The following is a 25332-nucleotide window of genomic DNA, read 5'->3' as shown; positions in this document are numbered from 1 at the left end:
AGTTTTAGATAAAAGTTAAAAGTTGAATAAAATATTATTAGAATATAATTATTTTTTAATATTATTATTTTGGGATTTGAAAAAGTTGAATTTTTATTTTATTTTGTATGAGAATTTGAGAAAGTTGTAATGATGAGATGAGATTAGTTGAGATGGTTTCTCAATCCAAACGGAACATTGTCAAATTAGAACTAGTTTTAAGATAGAGTCAGTCATATCAAATGATGAGGGTGAGTAATTGGTTTCAAATGACATTATATATGAGGTTAGATTGCAAATATCAAAATATATGAGTATATTGTAAATTCATTGGTAGGTACAGGAAATATTTGAAATGAATAAAAAAAAATAGAAAAAAACTAATTAAATAATATAAAAAAATAGATAAGCTGATATATGATATATTGTAAAAGTTATTATTTAAATTAAAAAAAAAAGTAAATTTAGTGATATATTTTAGAGAACAAGATATAAAAATCTGTAAGAGTGCTCTAACTAGCTGCCTGCGTAGAATATTAAGACTTCATTTACTTTCTAAACTCGTCTCAATTCATCATTACAATTTTTTAAAATTTTAATACAAAATATAATAAACTATTCAACTTTTCCAAATCTCAAAATAATAATAATATTAAAAAATAATAACAATATTTTATCATCTCCATTCAACTTAGTTCAACATCCAAACGTAACCTAAACTAATAAAACCATGATTCTTCGATTGGTATTTAAAGTCAAGTTCATTGAAAATACATGTTTATAATCAAAATAGTATTAACAACCAACATTAATGTTTTGGATCCAAAAAAGTGGGATATGCATATAAAATACAACAATGCATAGAGTAGCCACAATAACACAAAAAGAAAAATAACACATAAAGCAAACAGTACATTCTTAAACTCAGTTCTTATTCACCACAAACACCCACCAAATTTACTCAATAAAAAAAAAAATCATGCAATGACCATAAAATCAAGAAACCAAACGGTACAAGCAGGGAGATAGAGAAAAACATCTAAAGAATTATGTCTAACAACCAAACAGAAATTATAGAACCAACCCAAAAAACCTTATTGACAAGAAAAATAACAATCAAGAAAGATAAATCTACTTGGGGAGAGAAAGAGAGCACACCTTGGGCCAAAAATTATGACAACTTTGGGGGAAAACTTATGACAAATTGATGAAGACAAAGAGATGGAGAATAAGTGAATGAGCGATGGATGAGAAATAGAATGGGCAATGCGAAGATATTCCTCAGTTTGAGTATTAAGTAATATTACGCAAGTCCCATACTCTTTATAAATTTGTAAAAGCTAAAAAAAAATAGATTCTCAAGTCGGTGTGTAGAGCACACCTAATAAAATACTTACATGATATAATTTAATTTGAAATATATATGTTAAGATTTGAATCTTACAAATCATATTTTATCATTTCAGAATCAAAATAGCATAAACAATCAACATCATTATTTTCCATCAAGGAAAGTGAGATATGCATGTATACTACCATAATGCATAAAGCAAACATAATAACATGAATAGATAAACAAATATCCGAAGAGAAAAACAACACTTAAAGCAAACAGTGCCATTCTTAAACAATTGTTCATTGCAAACAACCACTCAATTCACTCATTCAAAAAAAATAATAATTCATACAAGAGCCATAAAATAAAAAAAGATATAAAAAATCATATATGTGAATGTCTAACAACCAAACAAAAATTATAAAGCCAATCCAAAAAACCCAATTGACAAGAAAAACAACAACCAAGAGAGATAGATTTGCAAAGACAGAGAGAGCATACCCTTTGAAGGAAATTATAACAACTTTGGGGAAGACTTATGACAAATTAAGGAAGAAAGAGAGATGAAGAAGCAATGAAAACCTGAGGGATGAAAAATAGATGGGACGATGCGAAGATATTTCTCGGTTCAAGTAGTAAGTAATATTACGCTAATCCAATACTTTTATGAATTTGTAAAACCTAAAGAACAAGGAATATTCTCAAGCCGATATATCGAGCACGCCTAGTAAAGTGTTTACATAATATAATTTGATTTAAAAGATAAATTTTAAAATTTTAATCTTACAAATTTATGTTAATGTAGAACTAATTTGCACATAAAATACCACAATACATAAAGCCAACATAATAACACAAATAGATAAATTAATACACTAAGAGAAAAATTACACACAGAGCAAACAGTGTCATTCTTAAATTCGATTATTGTTCATCTCAAACAATTCCACCCAATTCACTTAGTCAAGAAAAAAATAATTCATGCAAGGACCATAAAATTAAAAAAATTAAAAAAAAAAAACATAACAAGTAGAAAGATGGAGAAAAATAATAAAAAATAATTATGTATACACAGAACATTATATAGGTGAATGTCTTACAACCAAATAGAAATTGTAGACTCAAATAAAAAAATTCAATCGAGAAGAAAAACAACAACCAAGAGAGATAGATCTATACAGAAATAGAAAGCATATGTTGGGAAGAAAATTATGACAACTTTGGGGGAAGACTTATGACAAATTGATGAAAATATAAAGATGAAAAAGTAATGAGAGGGTGATGGATGAAATATAGAAGGGACGATGCAACTATATTCCTCGGTTCGAGTAGTAAGTAATATCACGCAAGTTATGTGACGCCCCGACTCCCACGTATAAAAATAAAGGAATCGTGACGTCAGGATGATGACAACACGGGTCACGCATCCCAACGAAATATGCTCAAATGTGTGCAACATGCAAAAGTGCACAATAAAAATCGCAACGGATAATATAAATCAGTCATCTAAGTACCAGAAATTAAATACAAATATACAAAACAAATTACCTTTAAAGAGTTATACAGTCATCCCAAATATATTACAAAAGCAACACATAAATTGATAAAAACGAAACTTGATAAATAGGAGCAATCCCGGATCACTCCACCAACGGAGCCAAGCTAAAGCTCGTCATCTTCGTCTGCATCAAAATCTGCGATACCATAAAATGGTACCACAGGAAAGTATAAACCAAACAACTCTCGGGATAAAAACATATTAATGCAACCAACATGCATTCATACGACAAAATCCACTTAACCATAAAATGCCATTTTTCCCTAAAAATGATTCACACAAAACAAACCAATTATCGGACACTGTAGGCGGGAATCGCAGGCGGGACTCTACCTCCGTCATTGCTTACCACCATCCCTACCGCATGCACCGTAGGCGGGAATCACAGGCGGGACACAACCACCATCCCTACCGCGTGCACCGTAGGCGGGAATCGCAGGCGGGACTCTACCACCATCTTTGCTTACCACCATCCCTACAGTTCCTTTTCCTTTTTCTCAAACCAGTCAATCCAATCGTTTCAAACACACCCAAAAATCATTTCTCACATGAAAACTCAGTTTTCAAATAAACACATGAACATATATGCAATCATGCGAAAATCCAGTTTTCAGTTACAAATATGAACATGCGTGCAAATGCAGTGAATAAAACACGACACCAATATCCAACAACCAACAATGTCAACACAATCCAATCACAAACCAAACATACAATCAACTCCGTCCGCAATCCATCCGACCCCCGAACTCCTCGGACTCAGTCCGGCATAACCAACCAATTCACAATAATATATGTTAGTGCAAAAATACATTTAAATCACGAAAGTTCTTTGGGAAAATACTTACAGCACTATAATATGATTTTCGAAGGATCACGGAGGTGCAAAAAGTGGTGACTCAGCAACGTAACAGTGTAAATACACTGTGGCCGTGGGTCTCAAAAACTCACTTTTCAACGGAGACAAACTAAGACCCGAAATTGATAGGGTAGGGCCTAGAGAGGTCGGTGAAGACAATAGTGGTGGTGGTTTGCCATGGGTGGCGGCGCAAAGGGCGGTTTTAAGGCCAAAAAGTCGAAATCAGAGATGAGCTTGGTTGTGCTTCACCGGTGACGGATCGAAGCTGGGGTTGGGTCCATTGGGTTGCCAAGAGGTCGGGGATGAAGTGGGGAAGAGATGGTGGCGCGACGGCGGCGCGCGAAGGAAGAGAAGGCCTCGGCTTCAAGCCGTGCGTGGAGGAGAACGCCAGCGATGGAGGAGTTGAGATTTAAGGGGAGGGTCGCCGGCCGGTGGGGAGTTGGACGGTGAGGGCGGTGTCGGTCACCGGCGGCTCACAGCGGCGGGCTGGGCGGAAGGCAAAATCGGACGGAGAGAGAGAGAGAGTGAGTCGCGCGGGATGGGGGGGAAACTGGGAAAGAAAAGAAAAGAAAGAAAAGAAAATGAGAAAAAGAAAAATAAAGGGAAAGAAATGAGGTCCAATCCTCACATCTTGGGTCACAGAAAATGATCTAACGAAAATGATTTTAAAACAGCAAATCAATTAAATTAAATTAAACGTAATGATACAATGAAAATAAAATAATTAAATCCCACAATCAATTAAATTAAAAGAAGAACAATTTAAATGTACAACAGTAAATAAATATTAAGAAAACATAACAATTTAATTTTCACAATTTAAAGATCATAAAATAACCCGTTTAAAATATCCGATAATTATAAAATAATAGAATAAATTTTTGAACAAATAAAAATAATCCTTCAATAAAAATACACTAAAATACGGGGTGTTACAAGTTATGTGCTCTTTATGAATTTGTAAAAGTTAAAGAAAAATTGTGTTATCAAGCCAGTGTTAAGATCACACCTAATAAAGTGTTTATATAACATAATTTGATTTGAAAAATAAATTTTAAAATTTTAATTTTATAAATCATATTTTAACATTTCATAATCAAAATAGTATAAATACTGTTATTTTGCATTTAGAAGAGATATGTACATAGAATATCACAATACATAAGGCAAATACAATAACACGAATAAATAAACAAATATCAGGATAGAAAAACAATACAAAGCAAATGGTGTCATTCTTAAACTCAATTCTTGCTCATCACAAACAGCTACCTAATTCAGTTAGTATAAAAACAATCAATACAAGAGTTATAAAATCAAACAGAACAAGCAGAGAGATGGAGAAAATAACCAAAGAATTATGTACACATAAAAAGTCATACAAGTGAATATCTAACAACCAAACATGAATTATAAAACTAGAACTAACCCAAAAAACCCAATTGACAAGAAAAACAATAATCAAGAGAGATAGATCTTTACAAAGAGAGAAATCATACTATAGAAAGAAATTTTGACAATTTTGGAGGAAAACTTATAACAAATTGATGAAGGTAGAGAGATGGAAAAGTAATGAGAGGGCAAGGGATTGAAAATAGAAAAGACGATACAACGATATTCCTTGGTTCGAGTAGTAAGTATATTACGCAAGTACCGTGCTCTTTATGAATTTGTAAAAGTTAAAGAAAAATTGTAATCTTAAATCGGTATGTAGAACACACCTAGTGAAATGCTTACATGATATAATTTAATTTTAAAGATAAATTTTAAAATTTTAATCTTAATAATTTATGTGCATCCAAAATGGATATGCACATAGAATACCACAATGCATAAAGCAGACTAGTATAGTGAAAGAAAAAAATAGAGTGTTGTAAATGAGTGAACTTTATCTTTTCACAACTAGTAACAAACGTGATTATCATTTCTTTTTCTTATTACTGAAAATCAAGCCAAAACCATTATTACAATGGTGATCAATATATAATATGAAAATTATTGATCATGAAAAGGAAACATTTGGAAAAACTAGAAACAAATCAAGAAAACAGGAAATAAATCAAATGGTTTGTTGACACAATAATCCAACCGTTGAAAATGGTGCTCATAATGAAACGATTGAGCTTATCTTGTTGGTGCTTGGCTGGAGATCACAACTTTCCGCCACTTCACAATATCTTCTAGAAAACAATCACATGCAATTGCCACATTAGTTGATGTTTGTATCCTGCATCACAGACATAATTACACGAAGAGATAAACAAATACCTGGAGAGAAAAACAACATATAAAGAAAACAATGTCATTCTTAAACCCAATTCTCGTTCATCTCAAACAACCACCCAATTCATTCAACAAGAAAAAAATTATTAATATAAGTCCCATGCTCTTTATGAATTTGTAAAAGTTAATGACAAACTGTGCTATCGAGCTCCCTGTGTGCATATCACACTCAGTAAAGTCCTTATATGATATAATTTCATTTGAAAGATAAATCATATTTTACTATTTCATAATCAAAATAGTATAAAAAACCAACACTATTATTTTGTATCTAGAAGAGAAGAATACCACAATGCATAAAACAGCCACAATAACATGAATAGATAAACAAATATCCGAAGAGAAAAATAACACATAAAGCAAACAATACACTTTTAAAACCCAGTTCTTGTTCATCATAAACAACCACCTAATTCACTTAGTAAAAAAAAAAACTAATTCATCAAGGGCCATAAGATCAAAAAACCAAGCAAAAAAAGAAGTGAGATGGAGAAAAAGAACCAAAGAATTATGTACACATATAAAATAATACAACTGAATGTCTAACAACCAAATATAAATTATAAAACAGCCCAAAAATCCCAATTGACAAGAAAAACAATGACAAAGAGAGATAGATCTACACAGAGACAGAGTATACCCTGGTAAAAAATTATGATAACTTTGGGGGAATACTTGTGACAAATTGATAAAGACCGAGATATGAAGAAGCAATGAGAGGGCACACAAGGGATGAGAAATAGAAGGGACAAAGCGAAGATATTCCTTGGTTCGAGTAGTAAGTAATATTATGCAAGACTCGTGCTTTTTATGAATTTGTAAAAGCTAAAGAAAAATTGTATTATCAAGCCAGTGTGTAAGCACATCTAGTAAAGTAATTACATGACATAATTTGATTTGAAAGATAAACGTTAATATTTGAATCATACAAATCATATTTTACCATTTAAGTGATATGAATAGTGTGTTTTACACATCGGTTTGAGATTAGAATAACTCAGAGGCTAAATTTTTTCGCAAAAATAAAAATTAGACAACACAAATTATTAACTAATTTAATAAAAAATTAAGAAGAGTCTTATTACTGCATTGAATCAATGTTTTATTTATAAGTAGTATTTTATATTTTTAATTTAATTTTATATATCATACTCTCTTCTCTTTCATAATTGTTTTGATGACATGATATTATATATCAACAATTGGATTTTTCATTTAGAAAAATAAAGCTAATCAATAGTTGATGAATAATTTCACATACACAATTAGTTGGAGTATAATGAATCGATTTTAAATGCATAGAGAGTACCGGAGTCATTGGTTTAATTTTTATTTGAGCATTGATTGAGTTTGAGATTATTATTGAGTTATATTTTATATTCATAAACAGCTCATTTATTAGTTAAGGGAGTTTAGACCTATTCACAAGCTCTTTAATTTGACAAAATATATTAATTTTTATCATATCTTATGGGTTGTGAAAAACAAACTTTAGTCTTTTGGAAATTACTTTATATGTTTGATCATATATACATATACTAATAATTATATTGATAAGAATTTAAGCAATGCCTATGGGATTAGGAACATAACTTTATTTAGATATTCTCATCATAAAATTAAAGATAATATTATTAAAATAATACATATGAAGTTATTCGAATTTGTACAAATTTTTATATAAACTATATTGTTTATAATTGATTATTATTTATTGTTTATAAATAACTTTTCTATTAAACGAATTGAATTGAAATCAAATTTAACTAAAATAAATTCAAACATATTGTGGAATAACCTCATTCATTTACAACTTTAAAGGCCAGTTGTTTTTAGAAACCCTAGACCGTCGCTAGATAGAGGACTTAGGATTCGTTGGACACTTGGAGTATCTCAAAATTCTATAAATAGTAATAAAATAATTTGTGAATAGTAGTGAAATAATTTGAGTTAAAATATTTTATTGGGTTTTGGGAAAGAGAAAAAAAAAATTTGAATAAGGAATGTTTGGGGAATCAGATGAGATGAAAAGTCTGTAAACAGTAATGAAATTATTTGAGTTGAGATATTTTATTGAGTTTTGATAAATGAGAGAAAAATTTGAATAAAATATTATAAAATAAAAATATTTTTATAATATAAATTTTAAATATAATCTTTGTTTTGAGATTTGAAAAAATTGAATTGTTTTTTATGCTTTGTTTATAAGTTTGGAAAAATTGTAATGATTAGGTAATGATTAGATGAAGAAGTTGAAGATCCGAAATTGAAATGTGTTTGTATTTGAGATATTTGGAAAGGAAATTATGAAAATTTTGAAATAAGATGAGATGAGTTGTGTTTCCAAACAATCCCTAAAAAATTATAAAATTATAAAATTATTTGAATATAAGTTTTTAATATTATTTTTGTTTTGAAATTTAAAAAAGTTGTATTTTTTTTTTATGTCTTGTTTTGAAATTTGTAAAAATTGTAATAATTAGATGACAAAGATAAAAGTTTATAATTAAAAAATATTTTTATTTAAGTAACATTTAAAAAGAAATTATGAAAAATTTTCTCGTCAAATCTCAAAAGTAATGAGCATCCCAATGGATTATGTAAAACTCATATGTCTATAAACTTTGAAGAATTTAGCTTAAAATGCATATCCAACCGATTCTTTATTTCATCTCTATTTTCTAGTTTGCTAAAGTATTACCGCTACATGTAGTGTGCGCTGTTCACAAATATAAACATTTTTTTAATTCATTTCTCTGTTTTCGGGTACTCTTTCCGCCACATTCAAAGTTCATCTTATTTCACAAAAGCCCATCCTTGTGTTTGGCGCCATCTTCCCTTCCTCAATTCTCGTCGATTCCATCAACCACGATTTGCATTCACTTTGCTTCAAATCTACAAGTCCAGTTCAAGAATTCCGCCGTTCAACTAAGCTAAGTTAGGTGACTTCTCCCCATTGAATTGAATCATAAAAAATTAATATTCTCATAATATAATCTATTTTTTATATTTTGAATCAATTTTAAGCTTGGTTTAGCTTATAAATTTATATTAATCTAAAATATGACATAATTATATGATATTATATATGAGAAGATATTATAAATATCAAAATATATGAGAATATCATTTATAGTTAGATAAAATATTTAAAATGAATCAAAAAATATTTAAAAAAATATTTAAATGATATAAAAAAAGAGTTCTTCTACGGATCAGCCCCTGTTCACGACTGATCCGTAGCACACCTTACCTGTAATTTTGTTTTTTATTTTTTGTTTATCAATGAAACGGTGCGCACGGACTTGTTGATGAAGACTAAAACTGTGCTCCTTCCAGACGTGTGAAACAGTGCGTACTGAAGAGGGATTTTGTTTTGAAGCTTCTCTTCCACTTGCAGCTCCTATTTGAGGCCATCTCCGAAATCAAACCCAAGAAGCTTCTTCGAAATCGTGGCCATCTCATGAGCATCTCCCTCTCCAAATTCGCAGCTGAAGCTTCTGCTTTCTTCCTTTCAGTTTTTTTTGCTCAATTCTATTGATTTCTTTTATATGAATTTTGTTCCAATTTTACCTTCAAACCTTGAATTATCGACTCAGCTAAACTAAGTCGTAGAGCTGCATTTTGTTTAATCAGGAATTTATCATTTTCTTTGGTCCTAAATGGTAAATAATCTATGCTTCAGAAGTTCAAATTATTTTCTTATACTGCAATTTCTCGGAAACCAAACGGAGTTAATTAGGACTTTTTATGCTTGTAATTAGAGCCATACCTAAAAATCATGAATAATCATTGATTGTCGATCAAACGCTTACAAAAACTCCTGCAATTTGCAAAGTCGAAACTAAGATATACACGAAGTCGTAGAAAAATACCAACAAAAAGAGGATAATATGATTCTCAACTAATCTCCAACTTCAAGCTCTAATAAATACCCAAAAATATCAAGAAGAATAGAGCTTGACTAGAGCTAATTGCAGAAGATCAAGTTCTCCCTTCTTCAAGTGGGTTAAAATAGAGACAACGAATGAAGAAGGAAATGAAATAAAAGATAAAAGAAGATGGCGATGGGGAGGGAGGAGAGCTAGGCGACTCTGGTAGTTGCAGAAGATCAAGTTCTCCATTCTTTTAGTGGGTTGAAACAAAGAGAGCAAATGAGGAAAAAAAAAGAAAGAAAGATGGCGATGGGGAGGGAAGAGAGCTGGGCGACGCGGGGGAGAGGAAACGCATTTCAAACTCATTTCAAATAGATCTGTTGTGAACTGAGTATGTGAGAGAGGGAAATGTGAAAATGACACGTAAGGTGTGTGTTGGGATGCAGTCAAATAGGGGCCGATCTGAAGACTTTTTCATAAAAAAAAAAATAGATAAACTTATGTATAATATATTATAAAAATTATTATATAAAATAGAAAAAATAAATTTTAATAATATATTTTAAAAGATAGGATATTGTGAGTGCTTCTTTAAAAAAGTCTTTGTCGCTTCGCCGAACCAAACCTCTCGCTTTGCTTAGCCCAAGGAGTCAAGGACTCGTCCGCCACACCAAGCCCTTGCCGATTCGCTCTTTTTCAGGTCTCTCTCTTTCTCTCTGTGTGTGTATACATACGTGTATTTATATGCGAGAAATAGTTATGATTTAGGGTTTTATGTTGTACCTTAATTTTTCAAGTTTGTTTCATGTCCCTCACAGTGAACTTATGAATTTATTGGTTAATTCTCTGTTGCCTTTTTTTTCCAGTTTCGTCAAAAATTTGAAATTGGTCAAAGGAGAAACTATTCTCTATAAATGAGGAGGAGGAGTTATACCCCATCACCACCTAGGGGTTATGGCGGGAGAGGACGGAGTCCCAGCCCCAGGGGTCGCTATGGCGGTCGTGATAGGGATGCTCCTACTAGCCTTCTTGTTCGTAACCTTCGCCACGATTGTAGGTTTGTTTCCATTAACTATTATCTCTAACTTACTAAGTAAGTCTCGTGTATAATTTAATTACTACGTTATCATTCCTTTTGAAGTTTAAGATGATATGTTGAGTTTCCCGCTGTTAATTTTCTGTGATAGCTTTTTATTATTTGCATTTAGAATGATAGTGAACCAGTTGAGGAATGAGAATGGGATTTAAATGTAGAATAGTAATATCTTTTTTATGGGTAATGTAGAATGGTAATAAGCCAGTATGGGAATGGCTACGTAGTGATTATTTTTCTTGTGTATGATCTTGTGACGTAGTAAGTGAGTAAATATGTGTAAGCCCAGTGGAACACGATTGTTCTAGGTGGGGCGGTCCACCCACCTTCAAATGGTGTTGGTCCTATGGATAGTGAATTGATTCGGTTCTGGAACTGCATGAGTACACAAGGTGGAGCACGGCCCACTTAAATTGGCATAGGTTGGGTGCTATTGTTGCAGTGTGGTTAAATGCATTGCATGCCTTATCATTTATGAAGAAACAAGATCATCGGCTTATTATTTGTATATCTACTGTCTTCATCATTGTGTTGTAAGATGCCGCACCATTTCATTATAAGCATGTAAAGCCTGTTCCTTGGTAATGTTTTACGGTTGGTTTTTTTTTTTTTTTTTTTTTTTTTTTTTTTTAAGAAGATGGGGGGTTGCTACGAAGTCTTGCTAAGACACTTTTTTGAGTGTTGGAGGTGACCCATTAGATATTCTCTTAATGAAATGGGACAGTAGCTGAAGCTTGTATTTATTATCTTATCCCAGGATCAAATGTCGTTGTGATGTTGTGACTGATTAGCATGTCTGCGACTGTTTATGACCAAAAGGATTTTTTGTATATCCAAAAATTTTATGATATTCTGGTTTTTTTACGTGCTTTTATGCAGGCCAGAGGACCTTCGCAGACCATTTGGGCAGTTTGGTCATCTTAAGGACATTTACTTGCCGAAGGATTATTATACTGGGTGAGCATATGTGAACTAGTTGTAGGAGTTGAGGTGTCCTTGTAACGTTAGATTTTCCTAAGTTCTCATGGAATTTTGAAGCTAATTTTTTCCTTTGTTTGATGAAGTCAATGGGATGTTTTCTAGCATTTTACTTAATCTTATTAGTTTTGGAAAAAAAATGTTAGTGGAATCATTGAACTTTTTCTTGGTTATTTGTTTTCAGGAACTTCTATGGGAAAAAAACTCTCTCTGTATCTGTCTCTCTCTTTAATTATAGTAATGTTTTGTCTGCAGTTTCATTCTCAATCTTGGCCGAAGAGAGTTATAGATATAGAAATAGTTTCTCAAAATTTCTATCCCTATCCTTAAATTTTATTTTGCCAAAGGTGGGCCACCATGCTAGGTTCCTTCTTTTAAGCTTTGTTGTTACGGGCGTTTTTCTCTTGATCTACTCTTTTATTATCTCCAGTTGGGTGTGTTAATTGAAGTTCTTGAGATTTAACAGTGAAACTAAAGTTATGAAGACAACAATCAAGTAATTAGAGTTCTTTTGAAGATGATGTAAATGGTAGTGAAGATTGGAAGGAAGTTGGGTTTGAATACATTGTTGAAGATGTCTCAAGTCTTGTAGAATTTCAAGTCATCTTAAAACTGACACTTGCAAGGTCAGCAGCCAAGTGCTTGCTTTTTTGTCATGACCATATTACTGGGGATTATTTTGGACAATTTCATCAGTAAGATTAATGGCACGCAAAGTACATCTCAAAATTTTGCCTTTCAGAATAGGCCATGTTTTGACACTGTTCTCTTTCCCTTTGTCTTGTGTCCATTTGTTTTTTCAGGGAACCCCGTGGTTTTGGTTTTGTGCAATATGTAGATCCTGCTGATGCTGCTGATGCTAAATATCATATGGATGGTCAGATTCTTCTTGGTCGTGAGTTGACTGTTGTCTATGCTGAGGAGAACAGGAAGAAACCAGCTGATATGAGGGTAAGGGAGGGAGGAAGGTAAGATTCCCCTTTCTGTTGGGGTTTTTTTTTTTTTTTTTTTGTAAATGATATATGCTTATAATATATTTTTCTGGTGAGTTTTTATAAAAAAAACCTCGACTTTATAGTTGTTGAGAGAGTTAGATAATGATTTCACACTGAACTCAAAAGATTGTCTTGCCATAAAGATTTTTGTTAGAATGTTTGTACAGACAAGCCTTTCCTGAAATGACTGTAATTAAGAGTATGTTAGATCATAGAAGGAATATATGGATGCTGTTGACCAAAACTGGGGTCATCTAGGTTTATCTTGTTAAAATGAAGTAATTTGGTGCAATTTCTGGAGCTTTGGAAATTAGTATCCCTAAAGCTGTAGTGAGTCTTTTCAGAAACCCAATTGCCGGTGCATGCATTAAAACGGAATGTAGTTAATGGATTTGTTAGCCATGTAATGTGTAGCCTTTGTGTATATTTATGGCATATCTACTGCTGTCAGATTTGGAGGTTTGTCTTAATCTTTGAATACTGAATGATGACTGATGTTCATGTTGGATGATTTGTTGAAAAGTTGAAATAAATGTAAGTGTCTATATGATTTTTATTATTTAATGCCAGGGAGTGGATTCCTCTGATTTGATGTTCACTTTCAATCTCTATTTTCATCTCTTTTTTTGCAACCATTTATAAGAGTACAAATGTTGCAAAGCTGAGATCCTTTTACACAAGCTCTTGACTACTGGCCGAAGTGGACCCATTTATGTGGTACTTTTTTTGTTTTAAAAAAAAAATTATGTGACTTATTTGTTTTTTTTAAATTTATGTGGTACTTCTTTTCAACTTCTCCCACCGTAAATAGCTATCTGGCTAGACCAAAAATAAAGTCCACCTAAAAAGGAGAGGAGCACGAATGTGTGCAGGGCTGATTCTTAGCAAGACTATGGAGTGAGGAAATTGGGTCACTCACAGCGCTACATGTGATCAGTTTATTTTAATTTTTTTATTTACTGACAATATAAAAGTGAGAAATGCTTGGGTACTACAGATTATTTTAGAATTGAGTTGAAAACTAATGAAGCAAGTTGTCTAGCCATTAATATCTTTACTCACCTTAGGTGAATTGGACATGCAGAGTGCATAATTGGTGGGTACCACACATCATTGTTGGCACTATCATAAATAATCTGAATAGTTTGTAATGGTATAATTATATGAAATTGTGTAGTACTCCAAGAACCTTTCTACCAGATAATCCTATAATTTCTTTTAAGTTGCATTTGCAAGTTCACATCTGACATTTTAAATACAGTAGGGCTCGATATCATGATCGAAGACGGTCACCCCCGCGTTATTCTCGCTCACCTAGATACTCTCGATCTCCATCTCCACGCCGTGTGAGATCTCGGTCCCAAAGCCATGATAATTCCCCTCCCCCCAAACAAAGGTATGGAATGAAACAAATCTCTATTTATTTTATTTTATTCCAATAACGTGGCATACATTGTGGTTTCTTATTTTGATGCAGATCTGTTTCACTCCGAGACAGAAGGTCCAGTCGAGAGAGGCCATATACGCGCTCTCCGCCCTATAATGGCTCAAGGAGCCACAGTCAAAGTCCAGATAGGGGTGTGAACAGGAGCCAGAGCCAAAGGCGAAGCCCTAAGCATGAAGGATTCTCAATGCAACCAAATGGAGATAGGTCTCCTAGGCAGTGAGCTACTCTGAAATAGACTACTGTTATGCTAGTTTTTTGTTGGATTTTGTTTACAATTTCCGACTATTTTATGTTGGTAGTTGTACCATTCTCATGAATTTGATTCAGATTCTGGTTCTGTTTGTAGACATTTTTTTTCTCAAAAAGTTACATCTGGTGATACAAAATAGTCTTTGTTGCTAGATGCTGTGCCATGTTAATGTTGAAACTTCAATAGAATGGAAGGCATACATTGAGAGAACCATGGATTTAACTGCCATGACAAAGGTAGTTTAATCTTGCTGGGATGCTTATTGGCAGAGGCAGCTGTACTACCTGTCCCATGACCCCTTACATCGGAGCATTTGCTAGGGTCAGTTCACCCTAGATCTTGTCAAGAAGAGTAAATGGTTATTGAGAAGTGAGAGTATTGAAGTTATCCCCAGAATGAAGTTGCAGAGATTATATTTTTCTGTCAATGTGAGATATTTTAATTTCATTACTAAGATAATGAAAATACAGGAGGGAAAATACATAAGGGGGTAGGGGCTCCAACAACCACTTCATCTGGCATTGTAGACCTAGATCTCCCACCATCCTTAGGAAAACTCTGGATTAATTATGTTCATGGGTGTCCATCTGTATGTCCTGACCATCTATTTTCCAAATATTTGATGCAGTGAAGGGAAGGCCTAATGCCTTGCCTGTCCAGCTTTCCAGCTTTCTCCTGTTTTGCTTGGATAAGAAAGTTGAATGTGCCGTGACACTTGAGAGGGACCTATTTTGATGGTAAAGTAAGCACATGATTCCCCCAAACAAGCCTTTGTATGGCCTTGGATGTTGCTTGATACTACTTCTAATAGCAATGGGAATGAGAAAAACAAAAAGTCTAGAAAGAGGAAAGAAGTTGCTAGACATTTGGTTTCCACCACAGAAGTGCACTTTTCAACTTAAGCAGCATCTATTCAATTCAATATGCTTTTCTCTCTCTCTCTCTCTCTCTCTCTCTCTCACAGAGTTCGAGTTTGTGGTTAATCCATCTCCCTTTTTAGTCCTAGATTCTCCAACTTCCGCGTCCTTGTCGTGTCATTTTGGGCCCCATGTGTTTATTTGAAAAGTTGTATCAGGCTCACCTCACCGTGTTTCTTTTCTGTCCCATTTTTGTCAGCCAAAAAAAAAAAAAAAAAAAGGAAAATATTTTATATTCTTCGGTCCACCTCCACAAACTTCTTCGAAAAAGGCTTAATGGCGGGAAAGTGATTCGAAGTATAATGTGAGGTATATTTTGTGCATTTACATCCGCGTAATACATCTTCATCAAAAAATGTTCATACAAATTGATATCACATCTTACTTGACATGTCTCTCAACTATACATAAAAATGAAACCATTTATCACTTTGGATGTACAAAATAGTCCGCAGCCTCGTCGAACTGGTCGAGACGTGACTGTCTAAAACTAATGGATCATGGACGGGCTTGTAAACTTGTCCAACTGGCCGAGACTGTCTAAAACTAATGGATCACGGACGGGCTCGTAATCTCATGGTGCAAGCTACAGTTTCGTAACTTAAGAAACTGAAACTGAAAGCTACAGTTTCATATATCTATATTTCTCTTAGACCTCGTTTGGATACATAAACAGTTTTATATCATCTCATTATTATAATTTTTTTTAAATTTTTACATAAAATATAATAAAAAAATTTAATTTTTTCAAATTTTAAAACAATAATAATATTAAAAAATAATATTATAATAATATTTTATTTGACTTTTATTTAAAATCATCTCATCTCATCTCATCTCACCATCCAAACGATGCTTTAGAGATTTTACCTAAAAAAGTAGGATTGAAATTATTTATTAGAACCCACTTAAAAAAACTAGTGATAATAATCTACCAATATACTATTATATAAAACTTTTGTTCCTATGAAGTCATAAAAAATCTTATCATATTTTTATTAAATGACAACAAGTGCTTTAAAAGCACTCCTCCTTTGTATTACTTGCTGTATAATGCTTACAGAGTATTCGGATTCCTATCAATGGCAAATATTTTCGATTAATTTTGAGGATGACTTTTTGTTTATCTTCTAATTGACAACCTATCAAAAACCGTTCCCACGAAGCCTGGACTTTTCAGCTCCCCTCTTTCTTTTTCAAGCTCACAAAATACATTTGGAGGGAAAACCCATATTTTCTTGTCTCTTTAATAGCTCTTATATATATATTATATTAATGAAAATATTAAAATATAACGGCGTAAATTATCGATAATCGCGATATTTCATTTAAGATTAGAGAATCTGTCCTATACTTCTTTAATTTTAACTAATTAAATAACTTTCCAGCAAAAAACAAGAAGAAAAGAACAGTCGAACAAACAAATAGTACGCTGTCTGTATACTGTATCTCCGTTGGATGTATCACTCACTTGCTCAGTCAAGATAGAAGCTGACATTACAGGTTTCTTCACATCTATAACCTTCGGTTTTATATTGGGTCGGCTTTGTAACCTTATATTAGTATTGTAGGGCGTGTACTCTATTTGATGATTATATGATTGGGTTTGGTGGGGTATAGATTTGCAAGGATCTGTTTGTTTTCAGACGAGGGTTTGTAATGTATAGTTTGTTTTTGTGCTGTTCTGGCTTCCACAATAAATGTGAGGAATAGGTCTTTTTATTGTGGGGCTTTGAAAATATTTCAAGTTTCTTTATTTATCAAAAAAAATATATATATATATATTTCAAGGTTCTTTCTTTAGATTCCTTGTTCTGAGCAGGTGGTTTTGTGTCTCGAGTGTGCAAGTAACTATGTCGGGTTTTTGTGGGGTTTTGTTCTGTTAGTTCCTTGGAAGCGGCCGGGAGTATAGATATCTCAATCCCGTCAGCTGGACAAGTTGGATCAGGTAGTCTTTCATTGTTTACTCTTGATTTCTCATCTGGGCTCATTTTCTCCTTTTCATTTTTGGTTCTTTGATCTGGCTTCACGACGTCTTTCAATCTGATTTTTTTCACTGGCCGGTGTGTGCTCGTTAGAATCTTTAGTCAACCTCCACCATGCATGGAACTGACATAGAACTAACCAGTGTCTGGTGTCACTTATTAAGGATTTTGGGTCTATAAAACTTGAGTATTTATACATTGGGGAGTCAATTTGTGAGGTTTCGGTATAAGATGACGTTGGTTCATTATCTAAACGCAAAAGGTAAAGTTTGAGTTTAGGCGAAACAATGTTATATAAACTGCTTACTATAGTTACTATTACTCGATTGGGGACTTGATCACGAATATTTTCAACGTTTAGGTTTTAAGAATGTCATGTACCGATATTATTGAATTAAGTATGCTCTGACTTGGGTTATGAGTTTGGCTGACTCCAAGATCGTGTATTTAGCTTGAAGCTCTTTTCCTGCTTTTTTTTTTTGCTTCATCGGACATGGAGATTTTGGCCTTGAGGGCAGGTTAGTGCCTGTTAACATTTGAATGTAGATAGCATGATGAATTGTTAAGGAGATACCCCTAATACCTTTTACATTAAAATTGGCTAAAAAATGGACATCTCTGCACATTAAGCTAGCACGAGCACTGTTTCCCTAAGTGCATAGTGCTAGAAAGGGCATGGTTGTGATTGGAGAATGAGATTGATCTATGCTTTATGCCTTGGTCGATGTCGGGTAAAAAAATTATATGTACCTGATCAGGTATATTAGGATTTGTGTTGCTCTATTTCTTTTCGCTTTTTTTCTTTGGATTGATTTGCATTTTCAGCCTATTTGCACCCCTGGGTAACTGTGGTATCCCTCTTGATAGATAGCTGATATGTGCACATTTGATACATGTGCTTAACAATATAAAATTAAGAGCAAAAATGACATAAGCACTTGACTATATAATAATTGTTGGCTTGATATGTTATGTGATTGTTTATTGGATATTGTGGGTAAGTTCTATTTAAAGCTTTATGGAGGTTCTATTTTTTGCTTGTTTAAAAGACATACATTAACTGCCAATAATCGTGTTTGTACATTCTAAAGGCCATTACAATCAAATTTTTTATAAGTTCTTATCCCTATATTATCCCTATGGTGTCAGTTTTTTCTGAAGTTTGTTGGCTATTATGAATCTATGATATGATTGCATATGACATTGGCTTGCTAGTTTTGGCAGTTTCTGGTTCATCTAATTGCAAAAGGCTCAGGAGTGGAGGTCTAGGTTGACTTTTGTTTCTTGGATCGGATGATGCCCGAAAAATGGGTTCAGAGTCTGTTTTTGCTCGTTGTTGGCATTTTTACCCATGCATCAGGTAATTTGAGCCAGTTCTGGTCTCTTTTGCCACACTCATTTTCATGTTCAAGGTCAAATGTGTCAATTAAACCATGCTCATAATTCAACCTTCTGGATTTTGAATTGGGACCTTGTCTTTCTGATAAGAATTATACATATCAACAGTCTAGATGGCTATCATCGAGGAATAAAATGATTTATTGTCGCCGGGTTTGTCTATTTTCTTGATCTTTGATCATGCAAAATACCCTTCCCATTGCAATTCTTATGGATATAGTGCATATTTTGTAAGTCATGATTGAAAAAGCAAAACAATGTTCATTTGATGATTCAGACGGAGTAGTTAAACCTACGAGACAAAAGTATTCTTGACTAATGCTTCAGGTAAAGGCTCCGAAGGTATGGCCTTTGGCTGTTGGAAGGTGGTCATAATAATCTTACATTTTATTGTTTAATTAAGCAAGTGCAGTAGTTGCAGAAGTAGAGGCATCTCAAAAAGGCTAGCGAAATTGCCAGATGTAAAAATAATATATTTAATTGGTTCTTCACACTAATGGGCAGGGGCCATTCCGATCGTTTAATATGCTATCATATTATTATCTTTCTCACTGATTGTTGGTTATCACTGAATCATAACTGTGAACCTATAGGTGCATTCGTGGGGATAAACATTGGTACTGATGTTTCCAATCTGCCGCCAACCTCAGATCTTGTTGCGATTCTCAAGGCCCATCAAATTACTCACGTGCGCCTTTATGACGCTGATTCTCATATTCTGAAAGCCCTTTCTGCCAGTGGGATTGAAGTAATGGTTGGTGTCTTAAATGAGGAAGTTTTAAGCATTGGAGAATCTGCATCAGCAGCAGCAACCTGGATTAATAAAAATGTTGCAGCTTATTTGCCCTCAACCAATATTACTGCAATTTCTGTAGGCAGTGAGGTTCTTACCTCAATCCCTAATGCAGCCCCCGTCTTAGTTTCCGCCATGAATTTCCTTCATAAAGCACTAGTCGCTGCAAACCTAAATTTTCAGGTCAAAGTTTCCACTCCCCAGTCCATGGATATAATCCCTAGATCTTTCCCTCCCTCCACCGCCACCTTCAATTCCTCATGGAACTCTACTATATACCAACTCCTTCAGTTTTTAAAAAGCACTAATTCCTATTACATGTTAAATGCCTATCCCTATTATGGATACACAAAAGGGGATGGCATTTTCCCAATTGATTATGCTCTTTTCCGACCACTTTCCTCGGTCAAGCAGATTGTTGACCCAAACACCCTTTTCCACTATAACAGCATGTTTGACGCCATGGTGGATGCTACCTATTATTCTATAGAAGCTTTTAATTTTTCTGGAATCCCTATTGTTGTGACAGAGACCGGCTGGCCATGGTTTGGGGGAGCAGATGAACCCGATGCCACTGTGGAAAATGCTGAGACCTTTATTAATAATCTGATCAAGCGAGTTCTAAATAATTCAGGTCCCCCAAGTCAGCCAAGGATGCCCATTAACACTTACATTTATGAGTTATTCAATGAAGATAAGAGGCCTGGGCCGGCATCAGAGGAAACATGGGGTGTTCTTTTCGCTAATGGTTCTGCTGTTTATCCATTGCGACTGAGTACTTCTGACCAGATTACAGAAAATTCTTCTGTGGTTTTCTGTGTGGTAAAACCTGGTGCAGATTCTGATAAGTTGCGAGATGGCCTAAACTGGGCTTGTGGGCCCGGCCAAGCTAACTGCACTGCTATTCAAACAGAGCAGTCGTGCTATTACCCTGATACTCTTGAACATCATGCTTCTTATGCCTACAATGATTATTATCAAAAGATGCGTAGCGTTGGTGGAACATGTGACTTTAGTGGTACAGCTATGACCACCACTAATGATCCCAGTACGTCCTTCTAACTTTGCTCCTTGTTATCTCTTGAGCTCATTGCATGCGTTTAGTTCTTTTTTTAAAATAAGTTTTGCAAGGCGTGTAACTGACAATTCGTTTTCAGCTGACTTTAGTACAGAGTCAATTAGTATTGCAGCTTAAGTTGACTCATAGTTGACAACCCTGGGGAAAGGAACTCCTGTTTCCTACATCATGTTGCCCTTTAATGGAATGGAAGGTCGTGGTTCTGAGAAATATTTAGGGAAGTTAATGCTTTATAGAAATTCATTCCTAAGGAGTAGATGCTCATATGTGAAACATAGTATAGCACATAGAAGTGCAATCCTGATAACTACTCAAGTGAATCAAAAACAGTTTCTTTCATTGATTTTTAAATTCTGTGTGAGTTCTTGTGCCATCAATACATGTTATCGCTTATCATTTAATTCCCTGCGACTCTGTCATAATTTAGTCAATATAGTTGAGAAAGCATTTATGCATGTATCTATGAACTCATTTCAATCCTGTTGCTGTATTGAAATAAACTGGGTCTACCATTTTATAATATAAAGGTTTTAATGACGCCTGTCAGCCTGAAGGTTATGTCTATTGGTGGCAATACGTACAAACTTGGATACAGACTCCTTGGGGTCTTTACTGCCTCTTCAGCTTCTGTCCCCCTTCCCCATGCTTGCTTTCTGTTCATTTTTTTAATGTCAGCCTCGCATTTTTAAATCCATTGTCAATTCTTCTACCATCACATCATATAAGAAACTGTACTCCTTCCATCTAGTGTTTCTTGCATTATATTTATTTGCGAGTCTTTGTTGATGGGTATCATCTTGCAGGTTCTGGATCATGTCACTTTGCAGGAAGGTGAGAATCTGAATTATTCGTCCCAGAAGAAAGCTAATTTAATATTTTTGTTTTCGGCTCTAAACATGTAATATTCTGAAACAGTTCTAATTCGAATACAAGTACTGGGGGACTTTCACCACCGGTAGCATTTGGACCGACAAACCCATTTGAAGGGAGCTCAAGTTCAATGCACAGTCTCAGGCTTCAACATCTGATTTCTGCCGCATTTTTTGCTCTAGTTTTGCTTTGACTTGGAGATCCTTCCAGTTATTAGCCATCTCGAGTGTTAAAGCAGCACTGTAGGGATTCAAATGTAATGAAGTCAGAGGAAATGCAGCGTCAACGAAATAGTTGAAATCTTCTGTGTATCAGTCAACATCGTTTTTCCTCATTTTTTGTCTCTAGTTTTCCTTTTATCGCCCACCTTTGTTTCTTATCTGGCGGGGTGGCTTCTGGGTTCATTGTAACTTATACTTCTTAGGTAGTGGTGACCAGAAATTTTTGGACGACGTAAGTGCACCTCGATTTTGTTCCTTAACAATGAAATATTGAGCGTAGAAATGTCTTTTTTTTTTTTTTTTTACTTGCTAATAGTCGGATTGTTGATTGATGCAAACATTTGCTAGCTTCGGATATTGCAAGAGTAGATGGAGTCCAAGGATTATAATAGGTTGCCTAAAAGATTATGCATTTCTCTTTCGATCTTGCTTTTGAATGTAGCATTTTCTTTTTTTTTTTTCCTTTTTATTCATTCTGATTTGATTCATTATGTGAAAGTTAGGGTGTTGCAATAGGAGGATTGGCCAAATTTATGGGTCATTCGATGGGATCTGGGCAAACAAACTGAAATGGATTGAAAAGGGTTGATTCCCTTACATTGTTCAGTTGGGGTTGGGAAGAAAACTGGAAAATGATTCCTAATAGAACTAGGGGCCCAATTTAAATCACTCTTGCTGCCTAGTTTGGTGGTCGTTCGAGATGCAAGAAGGATGGGAGACCTTGCATCACCCACCACCAAGTATATACTCTGCCGTTACCACCTTGACAAACCGACAAACTGTCAATTCATGACAGTCGTTGTTGTTGACGACAGGATCAGTTTTCCACTGCTAACACTTGTCTTGAACAAATAAGAAAAAAAAAAAAAAAACTATGATTTGCGTGGTGCAGAGCGAGACCACGAAGATGATATCATCAGGAGGTACATGATGATTTTCCTTGCCTAAGTTATTAAGAACAGTATCATATTAATAAAAATAATGATAAATACACAATATTTTACGTAATATTTTTCATAATATATGTTATAAAATAAAAGTATTTTTATAAAATGATGTTAGTTTTGTAAGATATTTTACAAAAATATCTATCTTTTTAAAATATTGTTATAAAAAATATTGTATAAAATGTTATGTGTTTATCATTTTTCTATTAATAATGTCTAAACATGATGAACTAATCTCGGAGTGGACAAGGCAATTGACTCTTCTAATTCTCATCATAAAGTGCCTTTGAATGATAGATAATATTCCTCTTAACATCTTTATTCATGGACGGTTACTATAAACTTCGGTATTGCCTTTTTTTTTTAAAATAAAATAGATTGTATCTATAATTTTTAGGGTTGGGCTACTCTGCCGTAGCCCGCTCATTTTGACTGATTGTTACTTTTGTAATTTTTTTTTTTATTTTTCTATTCATATTTTTTTAATATATTTATTTAAATATTTTTAAAAAATAAAAAAAAACATCAATATACTTAAAATCACTTTCTTAATCATTAAATAAAAAAAAATCCCGAACGGTCAAATAGAGCAGTAAGAATTGGTGGGTAAAGTAGTTTTTTCCATAATTTTATTGATAAACCATTAATACAAACCAGTTTGACCGTTACAACTGCTCGCAGTCATGCAAAGCTAGCTCACTCAGCAACTAGCCAGAATTAATGTTAGAAAAATATGGCATGAAGGAGACAATATGATAATCAATGGCGTACGTGGGACATGAGCTATGAAAAAACCATTTTTATAAGGTTAATTGGTTGCGGTGATATTTGTATAGTGGAAAAGGCATGCACATGCATGCAGCCGCGTGCTGAAGATAGGGTTACGCGGCCATGATGGGCATGCAGAAGTGGACCTAGTATTCCTTTATGAAAAGAGTTACATATATATATATATATATATATATATATATATATGCAGAATGATACTGATGCGTCAAAAGTAGAATAATGAAAGATGGGCTTGTGTAACGCTGGCCGGATGCATGATTAAGGCACAAAGAAATTAACACTTTTTCCTCCCCTGAATTAACATATTCGATCGGGAATCATCGATTCATCATAAGCTGCTGTACAGCTTTTCCCTCCCCCACGCACAAGCTGCTGCCTGCCCGCATGCAGATCGATAACATGATGCTCGCAAATTAAAGAAGAAGAAATAAAACAGTACTTGTCTTTCTGATCACATGCATGTGCTTTGACGACAGTACTAGTACTGATCATATATATGCACATCATTCAAAAAAGGATGCAATTTCACTAATTCCACACTTTTCCCAAGAAGAGAAATTTTCCAAATTACTTATATATTTTGGAGCTTTTAATTTAAACTTGTATTTGGCCCTAGCTACTTTATTTACACTTGTCTCTAGAAATTATTAGTGGGAAAGGAATTAATTATTTTGCAACAAAATATGCAGAGTAATTGTCATTTGATCATGAGCTACCCAATCTTTTTGGTTTGCCCTCCCATTAACGTGTATTAATTATATCATATATATATATATATATATATGTATATATACACACACACTCATCATATGGTCGTCAGAACTCCCCACCAACAGACGTTCATGATCCATATGTTTTTCAATGAGGACTTACTAATTACAAATCTAGCGTGATACTTACTAGTGCATGCAGATATTATATGCATTTTGCCAGTTTTATAATCTTAAACAATTTGAGAAAGCAAAACCCCCAGCATGCACCTATCTCCTTCAATTCTCTAGTTTTGAAAAACACTCTAGGCCCTTGAAAATAGCAATCTATTTCCTTCTAGAGCGCAATAAAATTTAATAACCTCCAAATTACTAAGAAAATGATCAATTCAGTGATGATCGGGACCATTCATTATGTGTACGTACTGGTCCCATTTAATTCCCTAGCTCGGCCTCCACGCCCAGCTGGCTTAATTTCACTTTCAGCTAGCTTTGATTTGCCAGCTATCGGCCACTGTTTTGATTTTTAGTGAATGAGCAGATACTGATCATGATCAGTACTCTAATCCCTTCCATTCCCAAATTATATCTTTTTCCTTTTCTATATTTAAGGTAGTCGGTTATAAATAATGTCGATCGAGGATCATGTATAATAAAATTAAATTTCTGTAGCGATGATATTATATATATATTAATATAAACTACTTGATCGAGGAGCGCCGTGTCAATGAATGTCTATAATTACTAATTTAACTGCATGCATGCTGCATGCCCTTGACTTGGTTGGATTTAGTGTTATAGAAAATCATAAAATTAATATAAGAACCTCAAAAGTAACGACACCAGTACTTAATTAATGTTCCACGAACACATGATTTCCCTGATGATGTCATGAATTTCTTTCATCTCGAGTAATAGTACTATTACTACTCAGAAACAAACAATAATTACCACATGACTACTCTAAAGAT

General features: G+C 33.9%; 2 protein-coding genes across 9 annotated transcripts; both read left to right on the top strand.

The window, feature by feature from the left end:
• The first annotated feature begins 10490 nt into the window (after nt 1–10490).
• LOC121238762 (serine/arginine-rich SC35-like splicing factor SCL30A) lies at nt 10491–14804 on the top strand. 5 transcript variants are annotated; one of them, XM_041135779.1, is made up of 7 exons: nt 10491–10590; nt 10757–10947; nt 11863–11940; nt 12479–12587; nt 12765–12929; nt 14218–14352; nt 14434–14804. In XM_041135779.1, the coding sequence occupies exons 2-7, from the start codon at nt 10845–10847 to the stop codon at nt 14621–14623; spliced, it is 780 nt and encodes a 259-aa protein (XP_040991713.1). In that variant the 5' UTR covers nt 10491–10590; nt 10757–10844; the 3' UTR covers nt 14624–14804. The 5 variants fall into 5 exon arrangements, with proteins under 5 accessions (XP_040991713.1, XP_040991711.1, XP_040991710.1 ...); XM_041135777.1 differs by having other exon boundaries at nt 12479–12656; nt 14221–14352; XM_041135776.1 differs by having other exon boundaries at nt 12479–12656.
• A 2140-nt stretch (nt 14805–16944) lies between these two features.
• On the top strand, nt 16945–22331 carry LOC121238760 (glucan endo-1,3-beta-glucosidase 4-like). Of its 4 annotated transcripts, none has more exons than XM_041135774.1 (6): nt 16945–17073; nt 17457–17518; nt 18780–18915; nt 19547–20794; nt 21628–21655; nt 21740–22331. In XM_041135774.1, exons 3-6 carry the CDS (start codon nt 18849–18851, stop codon nt 21885–21887), a joined length of 1491 nt encoding a protein of 496 aa, XP_040991708.1. In that variant the 5' UTR covers nt 16945–17073; nt 17457–17518; nt 18780–18848; the 3' UTR covers nt 21888–22331. The 4 variants fall into 4 exon arrangements, with proteins under 4 accessions (XP_040991708.1, XP_040991707.1, XP_040991709.1 ...); XM_041135773.1 differs by having other exon boundaries at nt 16946–17073; nt 18771–18915; XM_041135775.1 differs by lacking the exon at nt 16945–17073 and having other exon boundaries at nt 17093–17518.
• The last annotated feature ends 3001 nt before the right edge of the window (nt 22332–25332 follow it).

The sequence above is a fragment of the Juglans microcarpa x Juglans regia genome, chromosome 7D (assembly GCF_004785595.1).
Source record: "Juglans microcarpa x Juglans regia isolate MS1-56 chromosome 7D, Jm3101_v1.0, whole genome shotgun sequence".
Classification (NCBI taxonomy): Eukaryota; Viridiplantae; Streptophyta; class Magnoliopsida; order Fagales; family Juglandaceae; genus Juglans; species Juglans microcarpa x Juglans regia.
This window is presented reverse-complemented; position numbering and strand designations above follow the sequence as displayed.

What these genes read in the sequence shown, in the direction of transcription:
- LOC121238762 (XM_041135776.1), top strand. Translation starts at nt 10,845, where the DNA reads ATGGCGGGAGAGGACGGAGTCCCAGCCCCAGGGGTCGCTATGGCGGTC. An exon ending in CCGAAGGATTATTATACTGG is followed by an intron (nt 11,941 to 12,478) that starts GTGAGCATATGT and finishes GTTCTTTTGAAG; the next exon opens with ATGATGTAAATGGTAGTGAA. An exon ending in TCCCCTCCCCCCAAACAAAG is followed by an intron (nt 14,353 to 14,433) that starts GTATGGAATGAA and finishes ATTTTGATGCAG; the next exon opens with ATCTGTTTCACTCCGAGACA.
- LOC121238760 (XM_041135774.1), top strand. Translation starts at nt 18,849, where the DNA reads ATGATGCCCGAAAAATGGGTTCAGAGTCTGTTTTTGCTCGTTGTTGGC. An exon ending in GACCACCACTAATGATCCCA is followed by an intron (nt 20,795 to 21,627) that starts GTACGTCCTTCT and finishes ATCATCTTGCAG; the next exon opens with GTTCTGGATCATGTCACTTT. An exon ending in TCATGTCACTTTGCAGGAAG is followed by an intron (nt 21,656 to 21,739) that starts GTGAGAATCTGA and finishes ATTCTGAAACAG; the next exon opens with TTCTAATTCGAATACAAGTA.